Source organism: Balaenoptera musculus, chromosome 19 (assembly GCF_009873245.2).
Source record: "Balaenoptera musculus isolate JJ_BM4_2016_0621 chromosome 19, mBalMus1.pri.v3, whole genome shotgun sequence".
Lineage (NCBI taxonomy): Eukaryota > Metazoa > Chordata > Mammalia > Artiodactyla > Balaenopteridae > Balaenoptera > Balaenoptera musculus.
Genome location: NC_045803.1, coordinates 15,528,471 through 15,552,508, shown reverse-complemented (window position 1 = coordinate 15,552,508; position 24,038 = coordinate 15,528,471). Strand labels below are relative to the sequence as shown.

Genomic DNA, 24,038 nt, shown 5'->3' with positions numbered 1-24,038 from the left:
TGATCTCAGGAGAATTATGTTGAGTGAAAAAAGCCAATCTTAAAAGTTTATATAGTGATTACATTTATAGAGCACTCCTATATGAAGAAATTATGGAGAATAGATTAGTGGTTGGCAGGGATTAGAAGTGGGGAACAGGGGGAGGAAAGAAGGATGGTTGTGACTACAAAGGGATAGAACAAGGGATCTTTGTGGTGTTTCAAGTTCTATATCTTGATTGTGGTGGTAGTTACACAAATTTACACTAGATAAAACTGTATAGAACTAGAGATACACATACAGAAGTGCATGTAAAATCAGTGAAATCTGATACGGCCTGTGAATCACACTAGTGTCAAATGTGATACATAACTATAATTACATAAAACATTACCATTAGGGGAAAGCGGATATAGGGTACACAGAGTACTCTAGGTTATTATTTCTTCAATTTCTATAAATCTGTAATTATTTCTAAATAAAAACATTTTTTGAAAGTCCCAGTAGAAAAGAATAGACAAAATACATGCATGGGCTATTCACAGAAAAGGAAATTTGAGTTCTATAAATATTTGAAAGGCCTGAATATAAAACAGCTGTGGTATAGGAAGAAGTGAACTTTCACATCCACTGAGCTCTTACCTGACACATAAAAATCACCAGCATTTGAATTCCCATTTAAGGATCTAGAAACCAAAGAAAGATTTGTTGAAATACATTGAAACTGCTTCTGCTCTGATACGGCTTGATATTTTACATTAACATTTTACAGTATGCATGAATGGTCTTTCTCCCTCAATTTGAACCAACCCAAATGCAGGTGATTTTGTTTTCCAAATGGAGAGTCAGTTACCCCAACAACTGAATATTTCTTTTGTTTCTTCACTGCTTTCAAATAGGGAAGAACTTGTGTTTAAAATAAAAATGAAAAATTTAAAAATTGGTCTCAAAGGCTACGGTATGCTTCTGATGTGTGTATCCTAATTAACATTATGAGGAGAGGGTAAGCAAAATATTATCTTCATTCAGGTTTGGTTTGTGTATTATTATTTTTTTTTAATTAATTAATTAATTTTTTTTGGCTGTGTTGGGTCTTCGTTCCTGTGCGAGGGCTTTCTCCAGCTGTGGCAAGCGGGGGCCACTCTTCATCGCGGTGCGCGGGCCTCTCACTATCGCGGCCTCTCTTGTTGCGGAGCACAGGCTCCAGACGCGCAGGCTCAGTAGGTGTGGCTCACGGGCCCAGTTGCTCCGCGGCATGTGGGATCCTCCCAGACCAGGGCTCGAACCCGTGTCCCCTGCATTGGCAGGCAGACTCCCAACCACTGCGCCACCAGGGAAGCCCTGTGTATTATTAAAGATATTTTTCTATAAATGTTAGTATCTGATCAAAAATAAGAATCCATTTTAAAATTGTTTCTATAGGTCCAGGTTTTCTCTATCCATTTGAGTTTTTAAAAAATAAATGTATTTATTTTTTTGCCTGTGTTGGGTCTTCGTTGCTGCATGCGGGCTTTCTCTAGTTGTGGTGAACAGGGGCTACTTTTTGTTGCGGTGCGTGGGTTTCTCATTGAGGTGGCTTCTCTTGTTGCGGAGCACAGGCTCTAGGTACATGGGCTTCAGTAGTTGTGGCACACAGGCTTAGTTGCTCCATGGCATGTGGGATTTTCCCAGATCAGGGATCGAACCCGTGTCCCCTGCATTGGCAGGCAGATTCTTAGCCACTGCACCACCAGGGAAGTCCCTATCCATTTGATTATTTTAGAGAAACAAGAAAATAAAGACAGGCAAGAGAGAATAAAAAAACAAAACACACAATATAATTTTGACAACCAGATTTGTTACTACTGTCATATCTGCTTTCACTCTTTTATTAAAGAAATATTACAGATAAATATAACAAGTGCCTTCACTTCCTAAAAGGCAACCAATGTCATATATGTATCCATGATCAATACACAGTACTGTTCTTTGCATTGTTTTATTAAATTTATAGAAATGTTATATCATGTTTCATTGTACATTTTGCTTTTTTCTGTCAATATTATGTAATCTATCCATGTAATGATATATCAAATTTGTATCTTTAAATATTGTGTTCTATCATACAAATAATCACATTGTATCAATCTATTCCTCTACTAATGGAAATGTATGTTCTTTTCAATTTAGAGTAATACAAACCATGATGCAGTGAACATAAAGAGATGCATGAACACATGCATCTCTGTGCATATATGTGGGTGCCTCTGAAGCCAATACACCAAAGTAGAATTGAATGTTCCATATTTATGTGTTTTTAAAGAAATTCTGTTACTCTAAAGTAGTAAATATAGTCTATTTTTTCATTATATAGAATTTTTCTTTTTATATTCTAGTCTTCAATCTGGGTTTTATTTTTGTATATGGTATAAAGAACTAACATTTTTTGTTCATATGAATCTTCCATTTATTGAATAGGCCATCCTTTTTCCAATGATTTCAATAGCACTATAACACACAAAATTCCCATGTCTTTACTCCAGTCTTCAATTTGTTTCCACTGATTTATTTACTCATAAAGAACACACTGTTAAAATGCTACGAGCTTTGAATAAATATGCAATGATATCTAGTAGTCTATCTTCTCTTTTGTTTTTCACGTTTGTTTCAGCTATTTGTGGCCCTTTACATTCCTGTATAAAATATTGAATCAGTTTGTGAAATTCTTAAAATATAAGTAACTGGTAAAAACTTTGAGTGGAAGTACTTTAAACTTAGTGATTTGTGAGAAAATTTATATTTTTTTACCATGTCAAGTCTTTTCAGAAAATGTTATTTTTCTCAAAATTTCAAGTGTGACCTTTTGTGACCTTCAAAATGTTTTATAACTTTATATATATGTGTCTTGTAATTCATTATTGTTTATTCTCAGATATTTTATATCAAGATATTTTCTAATTAACTATTCTAGTATGAGAGGTTATTTTAAGAGTTTTTTTTTTCTCCAATCTTCTTTTTTTTGGTTAAGAGATTGGCTAGGAGCTCAAGTATCATGCTGACATACTGATGCAAATATCTTACTTCAGGTTTTAAAGAGAATGCTGGATAAATATTATCATTAGATAAGATGTCTGCTGAAGATTTCTGACGATCAGCTTTCTCATTATAAAATTTGTCTCCTTGGTGAGAACTGTGTCACAAATGTGACTTCTTCAAACGGCTTTCCCACATTCAGTTTTCTGCTCTAGATCCGATAACGTAATGTGCAAGGAGGTGCTAATTCCTTCCGAAGGCTTTTCCATATTCACAAGATTCATAGAATTTCTATTTCTAATGAGTATGAATTCTCTGGTGTCTAACAAGGTGTGACTTTTGGCTGAAAGCCTTACCACACTCATTACAATGATAAGGCTTCTCACCTGTATGTTTTCTCATATGAAGTGTAAGAGATGAGATTTGAGAAAAGGCTTTTCCACATTTACTACAGTCAAAGGGTTTCTCACCTGTATGACCTCGTATATGTATAGTAAGGGAGGAACTTTGGGAGAAGGCTTTTCCACATTTATTACATTCATAAGGTTTCTCACCTGTATGACCTCTCATATGTACAATAAGGGAAGTTCTTTGAGAGAAAGCTTTTCCACATTCATTACATACATAGGGTTTCTCACCTGTATGACTTCTCATATGTAAATTAAGCAATGAGCACTGAGAGAAAGCTTTCCCACATTTATCACATTCATAAGGCTTTTCCCCTGTGTGACTTCTCAGATGAAGAGTAAGGGAAGCAATTTGAGAGAAGGCTTTACCACATTCATTACAATCATAAGGTTTCTCTCCAGTGTGAACTTTCTGATGTGTAATAAAGTTTTGCTTTTGGCTGAAGGCTTTACCACATTCATTACATTCATAGGGTTTCTCTCCAGAATGAATTTTTTCATGAGCAATGAGATTTGATTTCTGGCTAAAGGCTTTGCCACATTCCTTACATATATAGGGTTTTTCTCCAGTGTGAATTCTCTGGTGTCTAACAAGATTTGACATCTGAATGAAAGCTTTCCCACATTCATTACATTCATAAGGTTTCTCTCTAGTATGAATCTTCTGGTGTGTAATGAAGTTCTTTTTGTGGCTGAAGGCTTTTCTACATTCCTTACATTCATAAGGTTTCTCACCAGTATGACTTCTCAAATGTACAGTAAGGGCTGAGCTTTGAGAGAAGGATTTTCCACATTCATTACATTCATAAGGTTTCTCACCTGTATGAATTCTCACATGTATAATAAGCATGGAAAACTGAGAGAAGGCTTTTCCACATTTATCACATTTATAAGGTTTCTCTCCTGTATGACTTCTCATATGAAGAGCAAGAGATGCTATTCGAGGGAAGGCTTTACCACATTCATTACATGCATAAGGTTTCTCCCCAGTATGAACTTTCTGATGTGCAATGAGGCTTTGCTTCTGGCTGAATGCTTTTCCACACTCATTACATTCATAAGGTTTCTCTCCAGTATGAATTTTTTCATGATCAATGAGATTTGATTTCTGGCTGAAGGGTTTCCCACACTCCTTACATGCATAGGGTTTCTCTCCAGTATGGATTCTTTGATGTCTAATGAGATTTGACATTTTAATGAAAGCTTTCCCACATTCATTACATTCATAAGATTGCTCCCTACTGTGGATTTTATGATGTTTAATGAGTTTTTCCTTTTGGCTGAAGGCTTTTCTACATTTTTTACATTCATAGGGTTTCTCTCCAGTATGAATTCTCAGGTGTCTGATGAGGTCCAAAGTTTGATCAAAACCTTTTCCACAATGATTACACTTAAAGGGGGTTACTACAAGATGGGATAAGCTATTGCCAAATGATTTCATAGGTTCGTTATATTCACAATGTTCTTTTCTTATAAGGATTCTCTCATTATAACAGTTGAAATTATTATGTTCTAAACACTTTCCAAATAAGTCGTATTTATAGAGATTGTGACTGGAAGGAAAAAAGTCTGAGTTTGGAGAAAATGCATTTGCTAATTTCTTATGACAGTCATTCACTTTTTCTTCAGTCAGTGTTTTTGTGAATTTATCTTCAAGTTGTGTCAAAAGTCTGTCCTGGATTTTCTGATGCTCATCCATCCCCCATATTTCTCCTAAAACAAATTGCAAATAAATATCACTTGTACATTTTTCCAATATTATATCAAAAAAAATTTTTTTTAATATACTAGTATGGGATTAATTCTTAGCTTATGGCCTAGTGTCCTATTAAGCAAATTCCAGGTACATATATCTCCTATTTCCTAAGCTTTAGGAAATTCCAGGAAAGGAAATATGAGTAGAGACAGATATTTATGAATACAAATAGCTTTGACTGCTTTTAAATGGGATCTGAAAGAAAAAAGGTAAACTGTTGGATAAATAAGAGGGAGAATTCAGAATGTACAAATAAAGTAAGAAGAAATAGCGATAGAGAAAAAGACAAAAACAGGAAGCTAAAAAATCATAAAAGTATTTTACAGGACTCCATTTAAATAAACTTTTATAAACTGTTTGACATAATTTTCTGGAAAATATAAATTACCAAAACTGACTCTATAAGATGTACAAAACAAATACCAATTTCCACAAAATAAACAGAAAAATATGAAAAGAAATACCCCAAAACAAAACAAATAGAAAAGGCCCAGAGATATTATCATGGGAATTTAAACAAACATCTAAGGGACAGCTGTCATGCTGTACAAAATATTATGAAAGAAAAAAGAATTCCCATTTTTTTGTGTGTGAGACAAACATAATATTAACACCAACATCTGATAAAGATGACAACCAAAAAAGCAAACTATACACCAATTTCATTTTTGAATATCAATGCAAAAACTCTACATAACAAAATGACCCAGAAGAAAAAAAAAGTGACCCAAAAGCACATTAAATATAAGACATACATATATTGTTTTTTTCCAGGAATATAAGTATGTTTCAATATTAGAAAATCTATTACTAAAAGTAAATACATTATAGGTCAAAAGTGAAAAATCAAGTAATCATTTCCAAAGATATTAAAAAGATGATAAAATTCAACACCTATTTTCCATAAAAATAACTTTATAAAATGGGAACAGACAGACACTTATTTAACTTGAGAAAAAGCACAGTACAACTTAAACCCTGGCACTGTTCTTAATGGGAAAAATCCCAAAGCATTCACATTAAAGTCAGGAATAAGAAAAAGATAAGTACTATCACAACTATTATTACAGTACAGGGTAGTGTATTAAATAAGAGAAAGAAATGAGGTATAAAAACTTGGAAAGGAAAGGTAAAGTTAACATTATTTGTCAATACTAAAACTGTTAACTTGTAAAATCGATTCACCTGAAAAATTAGAAAAAGTAAAAAATTAAATTCACTATATATAGTAAACTAATATTCAGTTTCAGTAACCTTCATATAAATGAACAACTATTTAGAAAATATAACAAAAGACTACACTTACAATGACAACAAAAATATGAAAAATCTGGGAATAAATTTAATAAGAAATGTCTAAAAATTATAAGAAAACTTTAATATGCACACACAGATTTGAACAAATGAAAGTGTTATAGGTTGAATTGTGTGTTCCCCCTTTAAACTATATGTTTAAGCCCTAACCCCCAGTACCTCAGAACGTGAAGTTATTTGAAAATAAAGTCATTGCAGATGTAGTTAGTTAAGATGAGGTCATACTGGAGTAAGGTAAGACCCTAATCTAATATGACTAGTGTTCTTATAAAAAGAGTGCCACATGAAGAGACAGAACACAGGGAGAACACTATGTGAAGATAAAGACACAGATTGGAGTTATGCTGCCACAAGCCAAGGAATGTCTGGGGATACCAGAAGCTGAAAGACACAAGGAATCTTCTACTGTAGGCTTCAGAAGGAACATTGCCCTACTTACACCTTGATTTTGTATTTCTAGCCTCTACTTCGTTATGGCAGCTCTAGGAAACTAAGACAAAAGGTGTATCACATTCCTGGATAAGAATATTTGACAGCAAAAATGGTAATTATTTGCAAGTTAACCTATCAGCTTAAAGTGGTTTCAATAAAAATGTTTGAAAATGCAAGTAAATAATAGCTCAAGGGAAAATGATACTAGGGGTTGCCAGCAGAGAGGAAGACATGGGTAAGAGAAGAAAACTTACTCTTCAATATATATCCTATTGTACTTAAAAAAATTTGTACTACAAGTATGTATTATATATTTTTAAAAGTAAATAAATAAAATTGTTCTGAACAATACAGTAATTAATAAAATGAGAACAAACAATAGGAAGGTAAAAATTGGATAAAAGAATCAGAATAGGGACTTCCCTGGTGGTCCAATGGGTAAGACTCCGCTCTCCCAATGCTGGGGGCCTGGGTTCGATCCCTGGTTGGGGAACTAGATCCTGCATGCATGTCGCAACTAAGAGTCTGCATTTCACAACTAAGAAGTCCATATGCTGCAACTAAGAGTCCACGTGCTGCAACGAAGATCCTGCATGCCGCTACTAAGACCCAGCGCAGCCAAAGTAAATAAATAAATAAATATTAAAAAAAAAGAAGAATCGGAATATAAAACTGGAAGAGCCTGCATAGCATGATTGAAAGGGAAAACAAAGAATGGGAAGTTATGCTTAAATATGGCCTCATAAATACATGAATTTATCTCTGATCCTACACAAAACCACACTAAAATGAGATAAGGAAAGAAAAAGATATAAACTAATAACAAAGACAAAGACCACTCTTCCACCCTAGAGAAGATGGGAGATTACTCTCTTGAGAAATATAAGCAGAAAGGCTCTAGAGGCAAGGACACCAGGCAGAGAAATTCAGAGATAAGGAACTAGCTCAAACGTAGAATAAATGAAAGTCTACATACCCAAGGGTGAGACATTCAGTCCCCAGTGGCTGCTTAGCTCTAAGATAGGAAAATGGAGATTTTTCTCCCTCTCTGCCAGACTGAGAATAAAGTAAAGGAAAAATGCTTGTGAAGCTATAATACAGGTGAAGTTAGAGACGTGGTTGCAGATTATAAATGTAGAAAAGAAGGCAGAATACTAAGCTTAAGATATTGAGTCCCCGCAGTTCAGGGAAACAGAAAAGCTCAATTAAGCAAAAGGTGTTGAGGGAGAAGGTAAGATCAGGTCTTTAAGGTACTATCCAAGCAGAAGTGAAAAAGAGTTCCAAGGGCAAGATCAAAATATCAAATGTGACAGAAAAGACTCCATGTTTTAAGATGGTGGAATGAAAAACTATCTGATCTCTTTCCCTCTATACAAACCGGAATGAAAAGTCATTGATTCTTCAATGATCCTAGGTGGTGGCTGTAACCCCAATTATAATAAATGAGTTAGTGTTGACAAATACAGTGAAGGGTGGAATAGGGAAAAAAGGATTCTAAGAGAAGACAGCTGTTCATGCTGATCTTGGGCAGAGCAAGCAGCTGACATTGTCAAAATGGATATCACACCTTGAAGGGCAGAATTAATTGACACATGATTACAACATGGAAATTTGGGAGTGCAGACTGATTACAGGAGACTTGACATCCCAAGGTATGTCAAGGAAGCCAGGACTGAACAAGGAAACACTGTGAAATACTGTCTTTTTAGGAAGAAGTCTGTTGGGGTGAGAGTGTAATATTCAGAGTTATGAGAAGACTTGCAGCTGCAGTTCCTTTTTGGATGAGAAGAAATAAAACCTAAACATATATTCACACAACCATGTAGAATAAAAGGCTTTAGTATGAAGAACAGATGCATTCCTATACATCAAGAGTCAGCAAACTTTTTCTTAAAGGTCAGATAGTAAATATTTTAGGCTTCGTGGGTCATATAGTCTTTGACACAACTATTCAACTTTGCCTCTGCAATGTGAAAGTATTAATAATCAAGATGTAAATGATTCATTGTGGCTATATTCCAGTAAAACTTTATTTACAAAAACAAGTGGCTGGCCTACAGGTCATAGTTTGCAGATTCCTGCTCTAGATCAGAGAACTTTCTTTCCTTCCCTAACAATACCCTTCTTTAAAAATCAGGTCAAGGAGGAACTATCCTCACTCATAAATGAGAAGGTACTGGAATCAGATCTCTAAAAAAGTATAAGAGAAAAAAGAAAAGAAACATGAGATAAAGAAAGCAGACAAAAAATTCAAGCTAAAACAATTGACACACAGTAAATGAAAATCTTGATTAAATGTATTGCCATGAATGAAAAAACTTAATGAAAATACCAACTATAAAAAGAGCTCAAAATAGAAATATAAATGCATGAGGAAGAAACAATGAGAAAACAAAAAGGGCTAAAAAAAAATTAACTAGCAGAACCAAGAAAGAAAGAAAAGAGAAAAATAAAACCATCCAAAAAAATGAACACCATGCAAGTGGGGGGAAAAAAGAGAGAGACAGATAGGCTACATAAAGACTTTTAGGGACTCCCCTGGTGGTCTAGTGGTTAAGACTTTGCCTTCCAGTGCAGGGGGTGTGGGTTCGATCCCTGGTCAGGGAGCTAAGATCCCTCATGCCTCGGAGCCAAAAAACCAAAAAACATAAAACAGAAGCAATACTGTAACAAATTCAATAAAGACTTTAAAAATGGTCATCAAAAAAAAAACTTAAAAAAATATTTAACGACTTTAAGTATTGAAATTACAGTAGGGTAACCTCATATTGCAAAACAAGATAGTGGATAAAGCAGAAATTCTGAAGCATCACTGGGCTTATAGGAAGTAGCATAAATCTCCAAGAGCACTGCAGTCCTCTCCAACAACCATGCCTGAACACCATACACACAAAAAATGAACAAAATAAAAACAAGTATTAGCCAAAACCAGGTCTGAGAGAGAGCAGACCTGAAAGCAACCTGCAAGACGGATCTGTCTTGAGTACCTATGCAAAGCCTTGTTAACTAAAGTATAAGGCTCTTGGGCCATCAATTAAGAAGAGAAGCTCAACTAAGATTCCTACAAAAAGCCAGGATCTTCAAAGAATGTTCAACTGATCCTCACTTGGTAACGCCTCTTGGCACCCACCAGAAGCACATGCAAATCATCTTCAGAGGAAAGCAACCCCAATTTAGGACAATAGAATTAGCACAAATTAAGATTTTAAAAATTTAGATTTACAATCAGCAATCATCAAGTATGTGAAGAACCAAAATACACCGAGTCCTCAAAAACAAGATATTTAAACCTGAGAACTTAAAATACTGGAACTGTCAGATACAGAATACAAAAGAGCTATGTACAGTATTTTTAAAGAAGCAAAAGATAAAAACACAAAGCTGAAGAAGCCACAGAAATTACTAGGAAGAATCAGAAAGATGTGAGAAGAAAAAAACATAGCAAAAACAAAAAACAAAAACAAAAAGAAGAGGAATTTACAAAAATACAAAATACTACTAAAAATTTTTTCAAAGGTGGATGAGTTAAAAAGATGAATAAACATGGTTGAAGTGAGAATTAGCAAACTGGAAGATATATCTGAAGTAATTACTGAGAAGGCAACACAGAGATACAGAGGAAGAAAATAGCAAAGGAAATTTAAAAATATGGAGGAAAAAAAAGGTCTAGCATCTATCTAATATGAGTCTCAGTAGTAGAGTGTTAAGGCAATGAATGAGAGCCAATATTTGATGATGCTAGCTGAGAATGTTGCAGTATTTATGGAAGACATAAATAAGAAGACAACACTATGAATAATTTTATAAAAACAGATTTGAAAATACAGATGAAATAAATTGTTAAATATAACAGATGGCCTGGGAACATCAATATATGGTAACCTTCTTAAAATACAGAGGAAATTTAAATATTTATGGCAATTACTTTGTTCAACTCTGTGAAAATTAATTTGAAAACCAGGATTAAAATGGATATCTTTCTGGAAAATTACAGCCTATTATCAAAAGCTATTGCCAAGAGAGACAAAAACATCTATATAGAACAGTTATAAAAGGAACAATGGAGAAAAGCTGTCAAAGAAACTTCCCTCAAAAATCTGCAAGGTCCAAATAGTTCAACAGGTAAGATAAATAAAAATTTTACAGGAGTTTTATGCCAATGCTATATAAATGTTCTAGAATGTGAAGAAAAGCTTCTAAATTTTATTTATGAAACCAGTGTAACATTGACCTCAAAGCTTGACAGAGTTAGGATATTTAAATTCATAGGGAAAATGTAAGTATGATTCATTATTATGTAAATAATATTCACCCATATACACAAAAGGAAAAAGAATCATATGATAAATCTCCTGTAAGAAAAGATTGTTATTTTAACTATGTGAACTTTAACGGCAGCAAAAAGTACTTTAAAGAGCAATGAGTGACCGGAAAAAAATACTAGAAAAACAAGAGAAAGGGCTAATCACCATAATGTTAAGAATTCATATAAATTAAGAACTCAACAGAAAAAATGGGGCATAAAACACAAACTGTTCACAAAAAAGAAATATAGATAGATTTTAAACATATGAAAAGATGCTTGCCTTCATTTATAATAAAGGAAATGCAAATTCAAACTATAGTAAGTTATTTTTCACTTATCAAACTGGCAAAGATTCAAGGAATGCTAATAGACTAAGTTGCAGAAATTGTTAGAAGTATAAATTGTTATCTCCTTGAAGAGCAAAAAAAGACATCACAATATCTTTCAAGTTAAAAATATATGTATGTATATGTATGCATGTATATGTATATGTGTGTATGCATTATACATATGTATACACATGTATCACACACAAGCACATGCATATATACGTGACAAATGTAGCAGAAAATGGGAGATAACAGAAAAGTAGCACTGACTTTAAAACTTTTATTGAAGTAAAAGGATTGTAGCCATTACTGAAGTATGAGAGCAAAAGCTAAATTACAGTGGGAAGTGTGACTATGGGTACAAAATATGATGCTAAAGCATTTACAATGGAAGGAAAAAGAGAAAATAGTAAAGGACTCTAAATGTCAACAAGTGTATTTAAACAACTTCAATTCTGTAAATATCTGAATGTAAAAGGAAAGGAGCCTATGTAAAAAGGTGGGCAGAAATACTAGAATGATTATCAAAGCAAAGCTGGGAATGAATTAGGAAATGTTGATATCTAGCACACAGGTAAGAAAGCTAACTGGTCTTTTAGGTTCTGAGGAAAGAAGTTAAACATGTTATCTAGAAATGAGATCTTACATATATAAAAAATTCACACCAATTGTCACTACAAAGTTCTATGGCCTTAAAAAACTTAACTTTGAAGAACATTTCAGAGTGATCAAAAACTAACAGATTAACAATTAAAGGGCCCTGGCCCCTCCTCACCTGTATGGTTCCTTCCCACTAACCTGGACAATATCTCTTTGACACTTCTTCCTCCACCACCCATGGTTCTTCTTCTTGCTCCAACTTGAAAATCACATCAGGTTTGGTGAATGGACATCCTGTCAAAGGGAAGTGACATAAGATTTGGGCATAAATACTAGGAACAATCATTCAAGAACTGAGGCTGGCCCAGGGAAACCAGGCTTTCTGAAGGACAAGAAAACTATCTTTTCTAGGGATACTGCCCCTTGAAACATAACCAAGGATGACATTTTGCTTTGAAAGCTGCAGCATGCACATGAATGTGAGCAAAGGCACCTAAAGGCCAAATTCAGTCTAACATTTAAAGGTTCCACACATTTCAGAAACACTGGGGGAAAAAAAGGTAATTTACTCCCAGAGTTTGAGTTATATAGGAAACTACCCTTACCCACAGTGATTAAGTTGTTATAGTTTTCTAGCATCACATTCCGGTACAGGTTCCTTTGAGCAGGATCCAACTGCTGCCACTCTTCCTCAGTGAAGTCAATAGCCACATCTTTGAATGTCACTGTTTCCTGTAACAACATATTCCCACTCAATCTGGAGTCATCCATCTTAGATGTAGTGGACAAAACATATTGAAACTTGTTCTGATAGTACACAAAGGTAAGAGATTATAAAATAAATTTTACCTGTTTTTGTTATTGTCTGAAAGAAAAATATCATTTTAGCAACATCCTGTTAGTTTATGTTCATTTATTGATTTAGCAAGCACACATCTTTAATAACTACTGTGAGTTAAAGAGATCTTGGGTACTAATTTATACTGAGTGTAAAAACTGGGGGAATACAAAACTTTACTCAAGTTAATTGGTCTGGGAACTCACTAGATCCCTGTGATTCATTGGTACATGAAAAAATGAAAATAGGATTTGGATGGAAGCAGAAATGGGGAGAGAATGACTTTGAAGTATAGTAGGAACATCCAAACAGAGATATTCATTGATTTAGCAATTGCACATATTGTTCATTAGATCAGAAGAAATCTAAATTGAAAATGAGGATTTATTGTTCATAAGCCTATAACAGGTGTCTGCAGCCACAAAAACTGGATATATTTTTGTTCAGAGTTCACATATACTGAAAAAAGAGTGCCACAAATAGAATCCTACAAATACCAACAGATATAGAAAAAAGATTAGTTAATGAAGTTTTTTTTAAATGGTCTGAACTTGAATTACAACCAGAACTGTGAGAAAACAGCACCAAGAAAGATTAAAGTGTCGGAAATGAGGGACTGGTAACAAATTTCTTCAAAGAAGTGTGATTTGAACATAGAAATCAAATGCACTTTTCCTAGTTAAAAACCAAAATGCCCCAAAAATATAAACATAAGAAAAAATCTTCAACAGCACTGGAACAAAGGTAGCTGTCCATATTTCCTATACTTTGAGAAATTTCTATGAGAGATAGGGTAAGATAAAAGGAAATCACCAGGAGCTAACTCATAAAAAATGTTTCTGATAATTTATTTCTAGGTCCTAAAAGGACCCTATGACCATGAACATCCACTAAGGTTGAGAGTATGCTGTGGGAATAACGGAAACTCCTCTTTTGGAGCCCTTTTCTGCTAAAGATCAAGGACTTGTAAACAATCAGGCTTAAGAAACCAAAAGCAATCATGGCAAAATAAGACATCCCTCTGCAGTGGCCCCACTGCAAAAACAGTAATTTGGCATCCATCCATGGACAAAAGTGCCTTTGTGGGAACTGTGGGGTCCAGCACCATATGCTAAGGGACTCAGAAGGAGTCTTGCCTACCCACACATTGAGTTATAAGCATACAGACCTCAGTCCTGGCTATAGACCCTGAGAGGCATGTGAACTGACTCTAGCCTCTCTTGGTCATGGTCCAGGAGCCCCCAGAAAATGACTGTCTTAGACAAGCACCCAATAGAAGACAGAGCTTTTGTGAAAGTACACGTCTCCAGCCAAGAAGTTCCAGTACATCAGTGGAGCAAAAAATACAAGTTTGGACTCATTAGAGAGGGTAAGAGGAACAGTTTGACTTTACCTACTTCACTCCTCCACCAAGGCAACACAGTTTAGGGCCAAGAGAAACCTTGGCCCATGATTTCATTCATGAAGGAAAATAAGAATGTGTGAATACCCTGCTTTCCCAGCTATGTGAGATGGTGCCAAAGAGTGTCATTTTTCTCTCATCACATCCAAAGTACTGAATTGTGAGCTGTGTCACTGAAAAGTCTGAGAGAGCAGCAGATAACATTCTCAGAGGACATTACAGAGAAGCGGATCTTACTAACTGTGCTAAGGACACCATCAAGAAGAAAAAAAGAGAGGAGTCAAATAAATAAAATTAAAAATGAAAGAGGAGACATTATGACTGATATCACAGATACAATGACCATGAGAGACTGCTATGAACAATTATATGGTAACAAAGTGGATAACCTAGAAGAAACATAGAAACATACAACCTACCAAGACTGAATCATGAAGAAATAAAAAATCAGAACAGACCAATATTGAATAAGGAGTTGAATCAGTAATCAAAATCTTTCAATAGAGAAAACCCTCCCCTCCCACCAAAAAAAGAAAAGCCGAGGACTAGATGGCTTCCCTGGTGAATTCTACCAATCATTTAAAGATGAACAGATGCCAGTCTTTCTCATACTTTCAAAAAAATGGAACTGGAGGGAACATTCCCAAACTCATTTTACAAGGCCAACATTACCCTGATACCAAAGGCAGATAAGGACACTACAAGAAAAACTATAGGCAAATATCTCTAATGAATATAGATGCAGAATTTTTCAACAAAATATAGGCATACTAAATTCAACAGCATGTTAAAAGGATCATACACCACAATCAAGAAGGATTCATTCCTGGGATGCAAGGATAGTTCAACATATGCAAATCAATACATGTGATACATCACTTTAATAGAATGAAAGACAAAAATTATATGATCATTTCAACAGATGCAGAAAAAGCACTTGACAAAATACAACATCCTTTTGTGATAAAAACTCTCAACAAACTGAGTATAGAAGGAACATACCTCAGCATAAACAAGGACATATATGATAAGCCAACAACAATATCATATCCAGCGGTAAAAGGATGAAAGCTTTTCCTTTAAGATCAGAACAAGACAAAGGTATCCACTCTCACCAGACCTATTCAATATAGTATGGGTAATCCTAACCAGAGCAATCAGGCAAGGAAAAAAAATACATTCAAATAGGAAAGAAAGAAGAAAACTGTCTTCCGTTTTTTTTTTTTTTGTTTTTTGTTTTGCATATGATATGATCTTATATATAGAAAATCCTAAAATCACCACCAAAAATACTGTAAGAACTAATCAACGAACTCAGTAAAGCTGCAGGACACAAAACCAACAGACAGAAATCAGCTGTATTTGTATACACTAACAACAAAATATCTGAAAAAGAAATAAAACAATCCCATTCACAATAGCATCAAAAACAACAAAAATACTTAGCAATAAATTTAACCAAGGAGGAGAAAGATCTAGACACTGAAAAATATAAGATTTTGATGAAGGAAACTGAAGAGGACACAAATAAATGGAAAGATATCCCATGTTCATGGATCGCAAGAATTAATATTGTTAAAATGTCCATACTACCCAAAGCCATCAATAGACTCAATGCAATCACTATCAAAACTGCTAAAGACTTTTTTCGCAGAAACAGGAAAAAGTGATCTTTTTATGGAAAAACCCGAATGAACTTTTTGGCCAACCCAATACAATTTGTATGGAGCCACAAAATACCCCAAATGGCCAAAGCAATCTTGTGAAAGAACAAAGCTGGAAGCATCACATTTCCTGATTTCAAACTATATGACAAAGCCATAGTAATCAAAACAGTGTGGTATCTGCATAAAAATAGACACATGGACCCATGTATAAGAAATGAGAGTCTAGAAATAACCCCCTTGTATCAGTCAACTAATATTTGACAAGGGAGTCAAGAATATTCAATATGGGGAAAGGATAGTCTCTTCAATAAATGGTGTTGGGAAAACTGGATAATCACATGCAGAATAATAAAACTGGACACATCTTACACCACTAAAATTAACTCAAAATGGTTACAGATTTTAAATTAGACCTGAAACAGTAAAACTCCTAGAAGAAATCATAAGGATAAAGCTCTTGACATTGGTCTTGGCAATAATTTTTTAAATATGACATGAAAAGCATGAGCAATAAAAGCAAAAATCAATAAGTGAGGCTACATCAAACTAAAAAGCTTCTGCACAGAAAAAGGAACAATCAACAAAATAAAAAGGTGATCTATGGAATAGAAGAAAATATTTGCAAGTCATATATTTGATAAGGGGTTAACATCCAAAACAAAGAACTCATACAACTCAATAGCAAAAAAACCCAACTTGAGTAAAATTGGGCAGAGGAACTGAATAGACATTTTTCCAAAGAAGACATACAATTGGTCAACAGGTACATGAAAAAATGCTTGACATCACTAATCACCACGGAAATTCAAATCAACACCACAATGAGGTGTCACCTCACACCTGTTATAATGGCTATCATCAAAAAGACAAGAGATAAAATATGTTGGAAAGGATGTGGAGAAAAGGGAACCCTTGTTCACTGTTGATGGGAATGTAAATTGATACAGCCACTATGGAAAACAGCACAGTACAGAAGTTCCTTAAAAAACTTAAAAATAGAATTACCATATAATCCAATAATCCCATTTCCAGGTATATGTCCAAAGGAAATGAGAACAGGAGTTTGAAGACATATATGCACTCCCATGTTCACTGCAACATTATTAACAGTAACCAAAATATGGAAACAATCTAAGTGTCTGTCTACAGATGAATGTATACAGAGATGTGATATATACGTATACAATGGAATATTATTCTGCCATGAGAAAGATGGAATCCTGCAATTTGCAACTCCATGGATAGACCTTTAGGGCATTATGCTAAGTGAAGTAAGTCAGACGAAGAAAGACAATTACTCTATGATATCCCTTATATGTAGAATCTTGAAAAGTCAAAATTATAGAAATAGAGAACAGAACGGTGCTTGCCCAGGGCTAGGAGGTGGGGGTGATGGGAAGATGCTGGTCAACAGGTATAAACTTCCATTTATAAGATGAATAATTTCTGGGGATCTAATGTACAGCATGGTGACTATGGTTAACAATACAGTATTATATACTGGAAACTTGCTAGAGAGTAGATCTTAAATGTTCTCGCCCTAAAAAAGAAATAATTATGTGAGGTGATGGAGTTTTTAACCAACTACTGTGATAATAATTTTGCAGTATATAAGTGTATCAATTCAACACGTTGTACACCTTAAACACAATGTTACATGTCAATTATATCTCAATAAAGGTAGAAAAGAAAATTTTTAAAGAAAGGAAAAAAGAAAAAAAAAAGAAACCAAAGGCAAAGTGTCAGGGTAAAAAAACACTGAAAGGACTTCCCTGGTGGGACAGTGGTTAAGAATCTGCTTGCTGGGGCTTCCCTGGTGGCTCAGTGGTTGAGAATCTGCCTGCCAATGCAGGGGACACGGGTTCGAGCCCTGGTCTGGGAAGATCCCACATGCCACAGAGTAACTAGACCCGTGAGCCACAATTACTGAGCCTGCACGTCTGGAGCCTGTGCTCCGCAACAAGAGAGGCCATGATAGTGAGAGGCCCACGCACCGCGATGAAGAGTGGCCCCCACTTGCCGCAACTAGAGAAAGCCCTCGCACAGAAACGAAGACCCAGCACAACCATAAATAAAATAAATAAAAATAAATAAATATTTAAAATACGTTGCATTGGTAATTTGGGTACAAGCAGAGATGCTTGCAGCTTTGGATGAAGACCAGATATTTATAAAAAAAAAAAAAAAAAAAAAAAGAATCTGCTTGCCAATGCAGGGGACATGGGTTTGAGCCCTGGTCCAGGAAGATTCCACATGCCACGGAGCAACTAAGCCTGTGTGCCACAACTACTGAGCCTGCACTCTAGAGCCCGTGAGCCACAACTACTGAGCCCATGTGCTGCAATTACTGAAGTCTGCGCACCTAGAGCCCGTGCTCCGCAACAAGAGAGGCCACAGCAATGAGAAGCCTGCACACCACAACGAAGAGTAGCCCCCACTCGCCACAACTAGAGAAAGCACAGCGACGAAGACCCAATGCAGCCAAAAATAAATATATAAATAAATTTATTTTTTAAAAAAACACTGAAATGCACGGGATAGTTGGGACTTCCCCTTAAGTGGGATAAAGACCAAAATAAGCTCAGAAAAAGTACCTGGTGAGGAATTACGGCTGAGGAGAAAACATAATGCAGAAAGCTAGTCCTACTATAATGGTTTCATTAATCACATGAAAGGATAAGAGCACATAAGATGAATTCTTGCTGACAGTGCCTTAGCCTCAGATTTCTCCTCAGGGAGTTGTATTTTCCTCAGTAAGTTGGATCAATAAACTAATAAATAAATTACAAAACCAACACCACAGATTTTGCAAGAAAATTGTAATTGCACCCTGCTCAAGAGTGACAGAATCCAAAAAGAAATCATTAAAATAAACTTGACGAAAATACTTTTTTAAAAATTTAGTAAATATGAAGCATAATCTTAATATGAGAAATCTAGAACTTATATACATAAATCCCCATAATTAAAAATTAATATTTTAAGCATAAACACTGAATTAGGCAAATAAGTTTAATGAAGAAAAATAAATTTAAAAAATAAACATACAAAATTAGGAATAAATACTGAAACAAACTGAACTTCAATGAAATTAATAATTTAAAAAGAAATATGAAACCAAGACTGATCTCAAAATGAAAAAAAAAAGAAAAAAGAAAAGAAATCCAGAACAGTTGTTACTGTAGCACAGACTTTTACTCTTCTATCCCAATATTTATTTCCCCCATTTCCAAATTTTTGGCTGGGCATATGGCCTCCTGTGCCATTATCATTCTTATTATCATTCTTCATCTCCTTTGAAGCTAGGTATTTTTATATAAGGTTCTGGACAATAAGATGAAAGGAGTATTATGTGCAACTACTGGTAAGTGAGCTTAAAGGGAAGAGGTATACATTTTCTCCCCAGCTTCCTCCTTCCAATAGACTGTTAAGTAACTATGATGACTAGGGCAAATATAGGCATTTGGGATAATGAGGTAGAAGCCAAGTATTAGAGGATAATGAGGTAGACAAATGAAATAGAGGAATCCTGGGTCTCTCTGCCTTAGAGATACAGGACCAGCCCTGATTTGTTGGTACCTGAATTCCTACAGAGACTAATAAAATTCTGTCCTGTTTAAGCAACTGTTATGTAAGATTTCTGTCACAGTCAATAATACTAGGTAAATCTATTAAGACAGATAAATGCTTATGCTAGAAAGAGAACATTTCAAAATGCTATCTTTGTGGCAGCCATAGAAATATGCTCCCAGATCCCCTTCAAGAGAACCAGTTGTGAGACGCATAATTGGTGAACAACCTCCAGCTGCTCTATCTTTAGTTCTACTACTGTGTTCATGCTGAGACCATGCTATGCTCAAGCCACCACTGGCTATTTTTCCAGCCAAAGGCTAAGCACAGTGAGGGTATTAGGGACTGGACCATTTTACCTGACATGGGACTCCTCTAATGGGAAAATTTTGGTCAGCAACTCCCCACTGGCCTGGATGAGACTTTCTCACAGCTGCATGAAGGTCTGAGATGGCAGAATAAAGAATCAGCAAGCTTAAAGATCGAGAGATCAATAGAAACTATACAATCTGAAGATGAGGAAAAAAAAAAAGAGTGAAGAAAAATGAACACAGACTAGGAGAAATGTGAGACAGAAATAAGTACATCCACATACACATAATATGAGTACCAGAAGGAGAGGAAAGACAGAAGACTACTCAAAGAAATACTGGCTGAAAACTTCCTAAATTTGATTTTTAAAAAACACTAATATACATATCCAAGACACTCAATGAACCCTAAGCAGGATAAACACAAAGAGATACAAACCTAAACACATCATACTCAAAATGCTGAAAGTAACAGTACAGAGAAAACCTTAAAAGCTGCAAGAGGAAAACAATCCTTTATCTACAAGGCAGCCACAATAAAATTAACATCTGACTTCTCATTAGAAACAATGAAGGTCAAGGCAATGGGACAGCAATATTTCAAGTGCTGAAAGAAAAAACACTATCAACAAATAATCCTGTAACTAGCAAAGTTACCTTCAAAAATGATTATACTAAGTGAAAGAAGCCAGACACAAAAGTCACATATTTTAGCATTCTATTTATATAAAATATCTGGAATAGATAAATACAGAGACTGAAGGCAGATTGGTGGTTGCCAGGGGCTGGGGGAGAGGGGAAGGGGGGAGTAAATGCTTAATGGGTATGAGGTTTTATTTTGGGGTCATGAAAATGTTTTGTAACTAGATAGAGGGGTGGCTGTACCACATTGTGAAGGTACTAAATATCACTGAATTGTTTGCTTCAAAATTATTAATTTTATGTAAATTTCACCTAAAAAAAAAGATGAAATATATTCCCAGAGAATTCATTGCTAGCAGACTGGCCTAACAAGAAATAATAAAGGAAAAAAAAAAAAAAGAAATAATAAAGGAAGTTCCTGAGGCTGAAGGGAAGTGACACCAATCATTAATTCAAATCCTCATGAAAAAATGAAGAGTTCAAGTAAAGCACTAAGCAGAATACAGAACACACAGCAGCCTTGTCAATTTAATTTTATTGTCCTAGGCACTCTGTTCTATGTTTCTGGAGACGTGAACATTTGCAGATGAAACTTAATATGGCAACAAAGAACAAAATGATGTGATATTCTTGCGCTAGGGTTAATTTTTTGCTTCTGGATGGATGTGCTTTGTCATCAGTAATATCTTCAGACCTTCCATGGCCTTATTTATACTGCCTTGGGCCTCTCACTGGCACTCACAGATTCCAAACGTGTAACCAGTATACTAGTTTTGAAACGCTTTTTAATGTATGTTTCCTTATTCTTCATAACCTTTCTCCATTTTAGTTTTACTGTAAAAAGAAAGACAGAGGGGAAGATGACTGGGGGAAACCCTTTCTTCCCCCTTGGAGGCCTGGGATAGAGAAGAAAGGCCATGGAGGTAGGGACATAGGCAGTTAAATGTGTGCTCAGAACTTCCCACACTCCAGGGCATTAAGGTGAAGTAAGAAAGGTAGTGAATTAAGAGGGCAAAGTGTCATGGTCAAATTGGGGGAACTTTAAGTAGCCTTTGTGTCCCATGTAGCATATATCCTGAGTAGGGAGTGATAGGACCCTTGCAGAAGGCAAGATGACACCACAGACTACTGCACATGGAAGCCAGGGATTCTTTGGAGGTTATGACAGAGACTCAGAGTCTATGGAGACAACAAGATCCAAGGGAGGAAAGTTGAAAGGAGGGGGCCCTTGGATCATGACTGAGCTGAAAAACATACCACAAATTCATCAGCTACAGAATGCCCAGAAAAAGAAGCCAGCTAAACTAGACTCAGTGGATACCAGTCAGCACACATCCATGGAGAATCACAGAGGACCCTCTTCCTCCCAAAGCTATGAAGATTTATTTCTATATCTCAGATACCACCTTTAGAGAGGACAGGGGTTTAGAGGGGAATCTGAATAACTGAATAATTATTCAAAGAAACAGTTTACTGATAGGACTAAGTTTTGAATCAGACTGCATCAAAACTGGCTTTTCTTTTCATGCTACTGATCAGAACTCATAAGAGATAGGCGAACAAATTTCTAAAATAAAGAAACTATATTTTTAACATACATATCAGTGTAGTATGAGTAATTCTGTGACTCATACATATGAAGTCATTGAATAAAGTTAAGGGACAAAGAAATATGGACTATATGTATGATGTGAGGAGGTAAATGGCTTTCAGACAAGGTTCAAATTCTCTAAAGAATTTACAATCACAAAATTTACTTTAATAGAACAGTATTGGCCTTGGGCAAAATTCATCTTCATAGTTTAAGACATCTTGTCCAAAACAGCATTCACTGAGGATGTGTGATAGGTACAGAACTCCTGCTAAATAAAACAGGCTTGCAAGGAACTTATATCTTGGCTTCACCTTACCTTCTAACACCAGAATCAAGAAAATCTGCTTTCAGTAAAGTTCTGGTATCAGTTATGTATACTTTAGTATAAATTAAATTAATGTATTAAATATCCAGGAAAAAAATATTCAAGTGGTTCCCCCAACCAGGTTACAGGATTAGTTTAACATTCAAAAATTGATGACTTTAAAGGAGGAGGATCAAGATGGTGGAGTAGGAGGACATGGAGCTCACCTCCCGCCATAAACACATCAAAAATATATCTACACATGGAACAATTCTCACAGAAAACCAACAGGAAGCTGACAGAAGGACTCCTATACCTAACCAAAGCTGCAAGAAAGATCTCCACAAAACTGGGTAGGATGGGGGAAAAAAAGGCATCAGGTTGGGACCTGCACCCCTGGGAGGGATCTGTAAGGAAGAGAAGGTCCACACAGGCAGACTCTCGCCCTGGGGAATGATCAGGTAGACTCACAATCTGGGCATCCCAGTTCTGGGGTCTTACATGGAGGAGACAAGCCCCCTTGCCTAATGGGATCTGCTGAGACAGAAAGAAGGGCTAGAGAAACCTAGATCCTACTCATGAGGTATGCTAGAGAAGCCTAGACCCTACTCATGAGGTGTGTGCATATGCTGGCTTGCTAACAATCAGGATGGAGAAAAGCTTGCACCAGCAGCTGCCACCTCACCGCACTTCCTAATCCTAAACAGTAAATGCCCCAGCCCTGCTCCCTCCACACCACAGCCTGGTGCGAGATCAGGGGAAAGATTTGTTTAGCTCCACAGAGACAGACAGGGGGCTCCAGGGGTGTAATCTGGATGGAGCCATGGAGCCATTGTCAGCGTGCACACGGGAGGGTGGGTCTAGCCAGGGGAGACACTGTCAGCACGCACATCAGGCAGCAGGTCTAGCTGGGCAGACATTGTCAGAACATCGTGTAGTGCCACAAGAATGCATAGTGGCTAAGCGCTGAATCTCGGGCAGGTAGGTCCTGGGAGAGGGCTTGATCTAGCTATGCAGAGACAGCCCAGATGGCCTGGGGTGTGATCTGGAGGGAGCCACAGAGCTTCACTGTCAGCTTGCGCACAGTGGTGGTGGCAGCTCTAGCAGTGGAGACTTTTGTCAATGAGTGCACAGCGGCAGCAGAACCAGCTACAGCAGACAATGTCAGTGTGTGCACTGGGCAGTGCCACAAGAATGCATAATGGCTAAGTGCTGAATATTGGGCAGACAGGCCCTGGGCAGGAGTGCACAGCAGTTTGTTTCCCAGCGAGAGTGCTCCAGCCCCACCCACTCAACACAGCAGCTTAGCACCAGACCTGGGGCAGACAGATCCTGGGAGAAGTCTGCCACAGAGGCAGCCCAGATCTCAATTCCTGCCCACCTCAATTCCTGCAGCAACAACACCCCGACACCCAGCTCCAGTCTACTCCACACCACAGCCTTGCACTAGATCTGGGAGGAACAAAACAGAGAAAAGGATGCACCTTGGGCTGCTTCTGAGCAGAACCCTGGACACCTACACACGTGGCACATAGGTTTGCTATGAGCGCATGGGCCTCACTTGCTTCAAGCATT

The 24,038-nt window shown here is 36.3% G+C and overlaps 1 protein-coding gene across 1 annotated transcript in view; it reads right to left on the bottom strand.

Annotated features, from left to right (window-relative positions):
* Nucleotides 1–1,827: 1,827 nt before the first annotated feature.
* Nucleotides 1,828–24,038, bottom strand: part of LOC118884808 (zinc finger protein 569) — a 61,976-nt gene continuing 39,765 nt past the window's right edge. The window contains exons 4-6 of the mRNA XM_036832775.1: nt 12,741–12,867; nt 12,334–12,429; nt 1,828–5,111 (exon numbers count right to left, since the gene is read on the bottom strand). Of these exons, the coding sequence (XP_036688670.1) occupies nt 3,289–5,111; nt 12,334–12,429; nt 12,741–12,867 (2,046 nt within the window). The 3' untranslated portion in view covers nt 1,828–3,288. The remainder of the gene's footprint in view (nt 5,112–12,333; nt 12,430–12,740; nt 12,868–24,038) is intronic.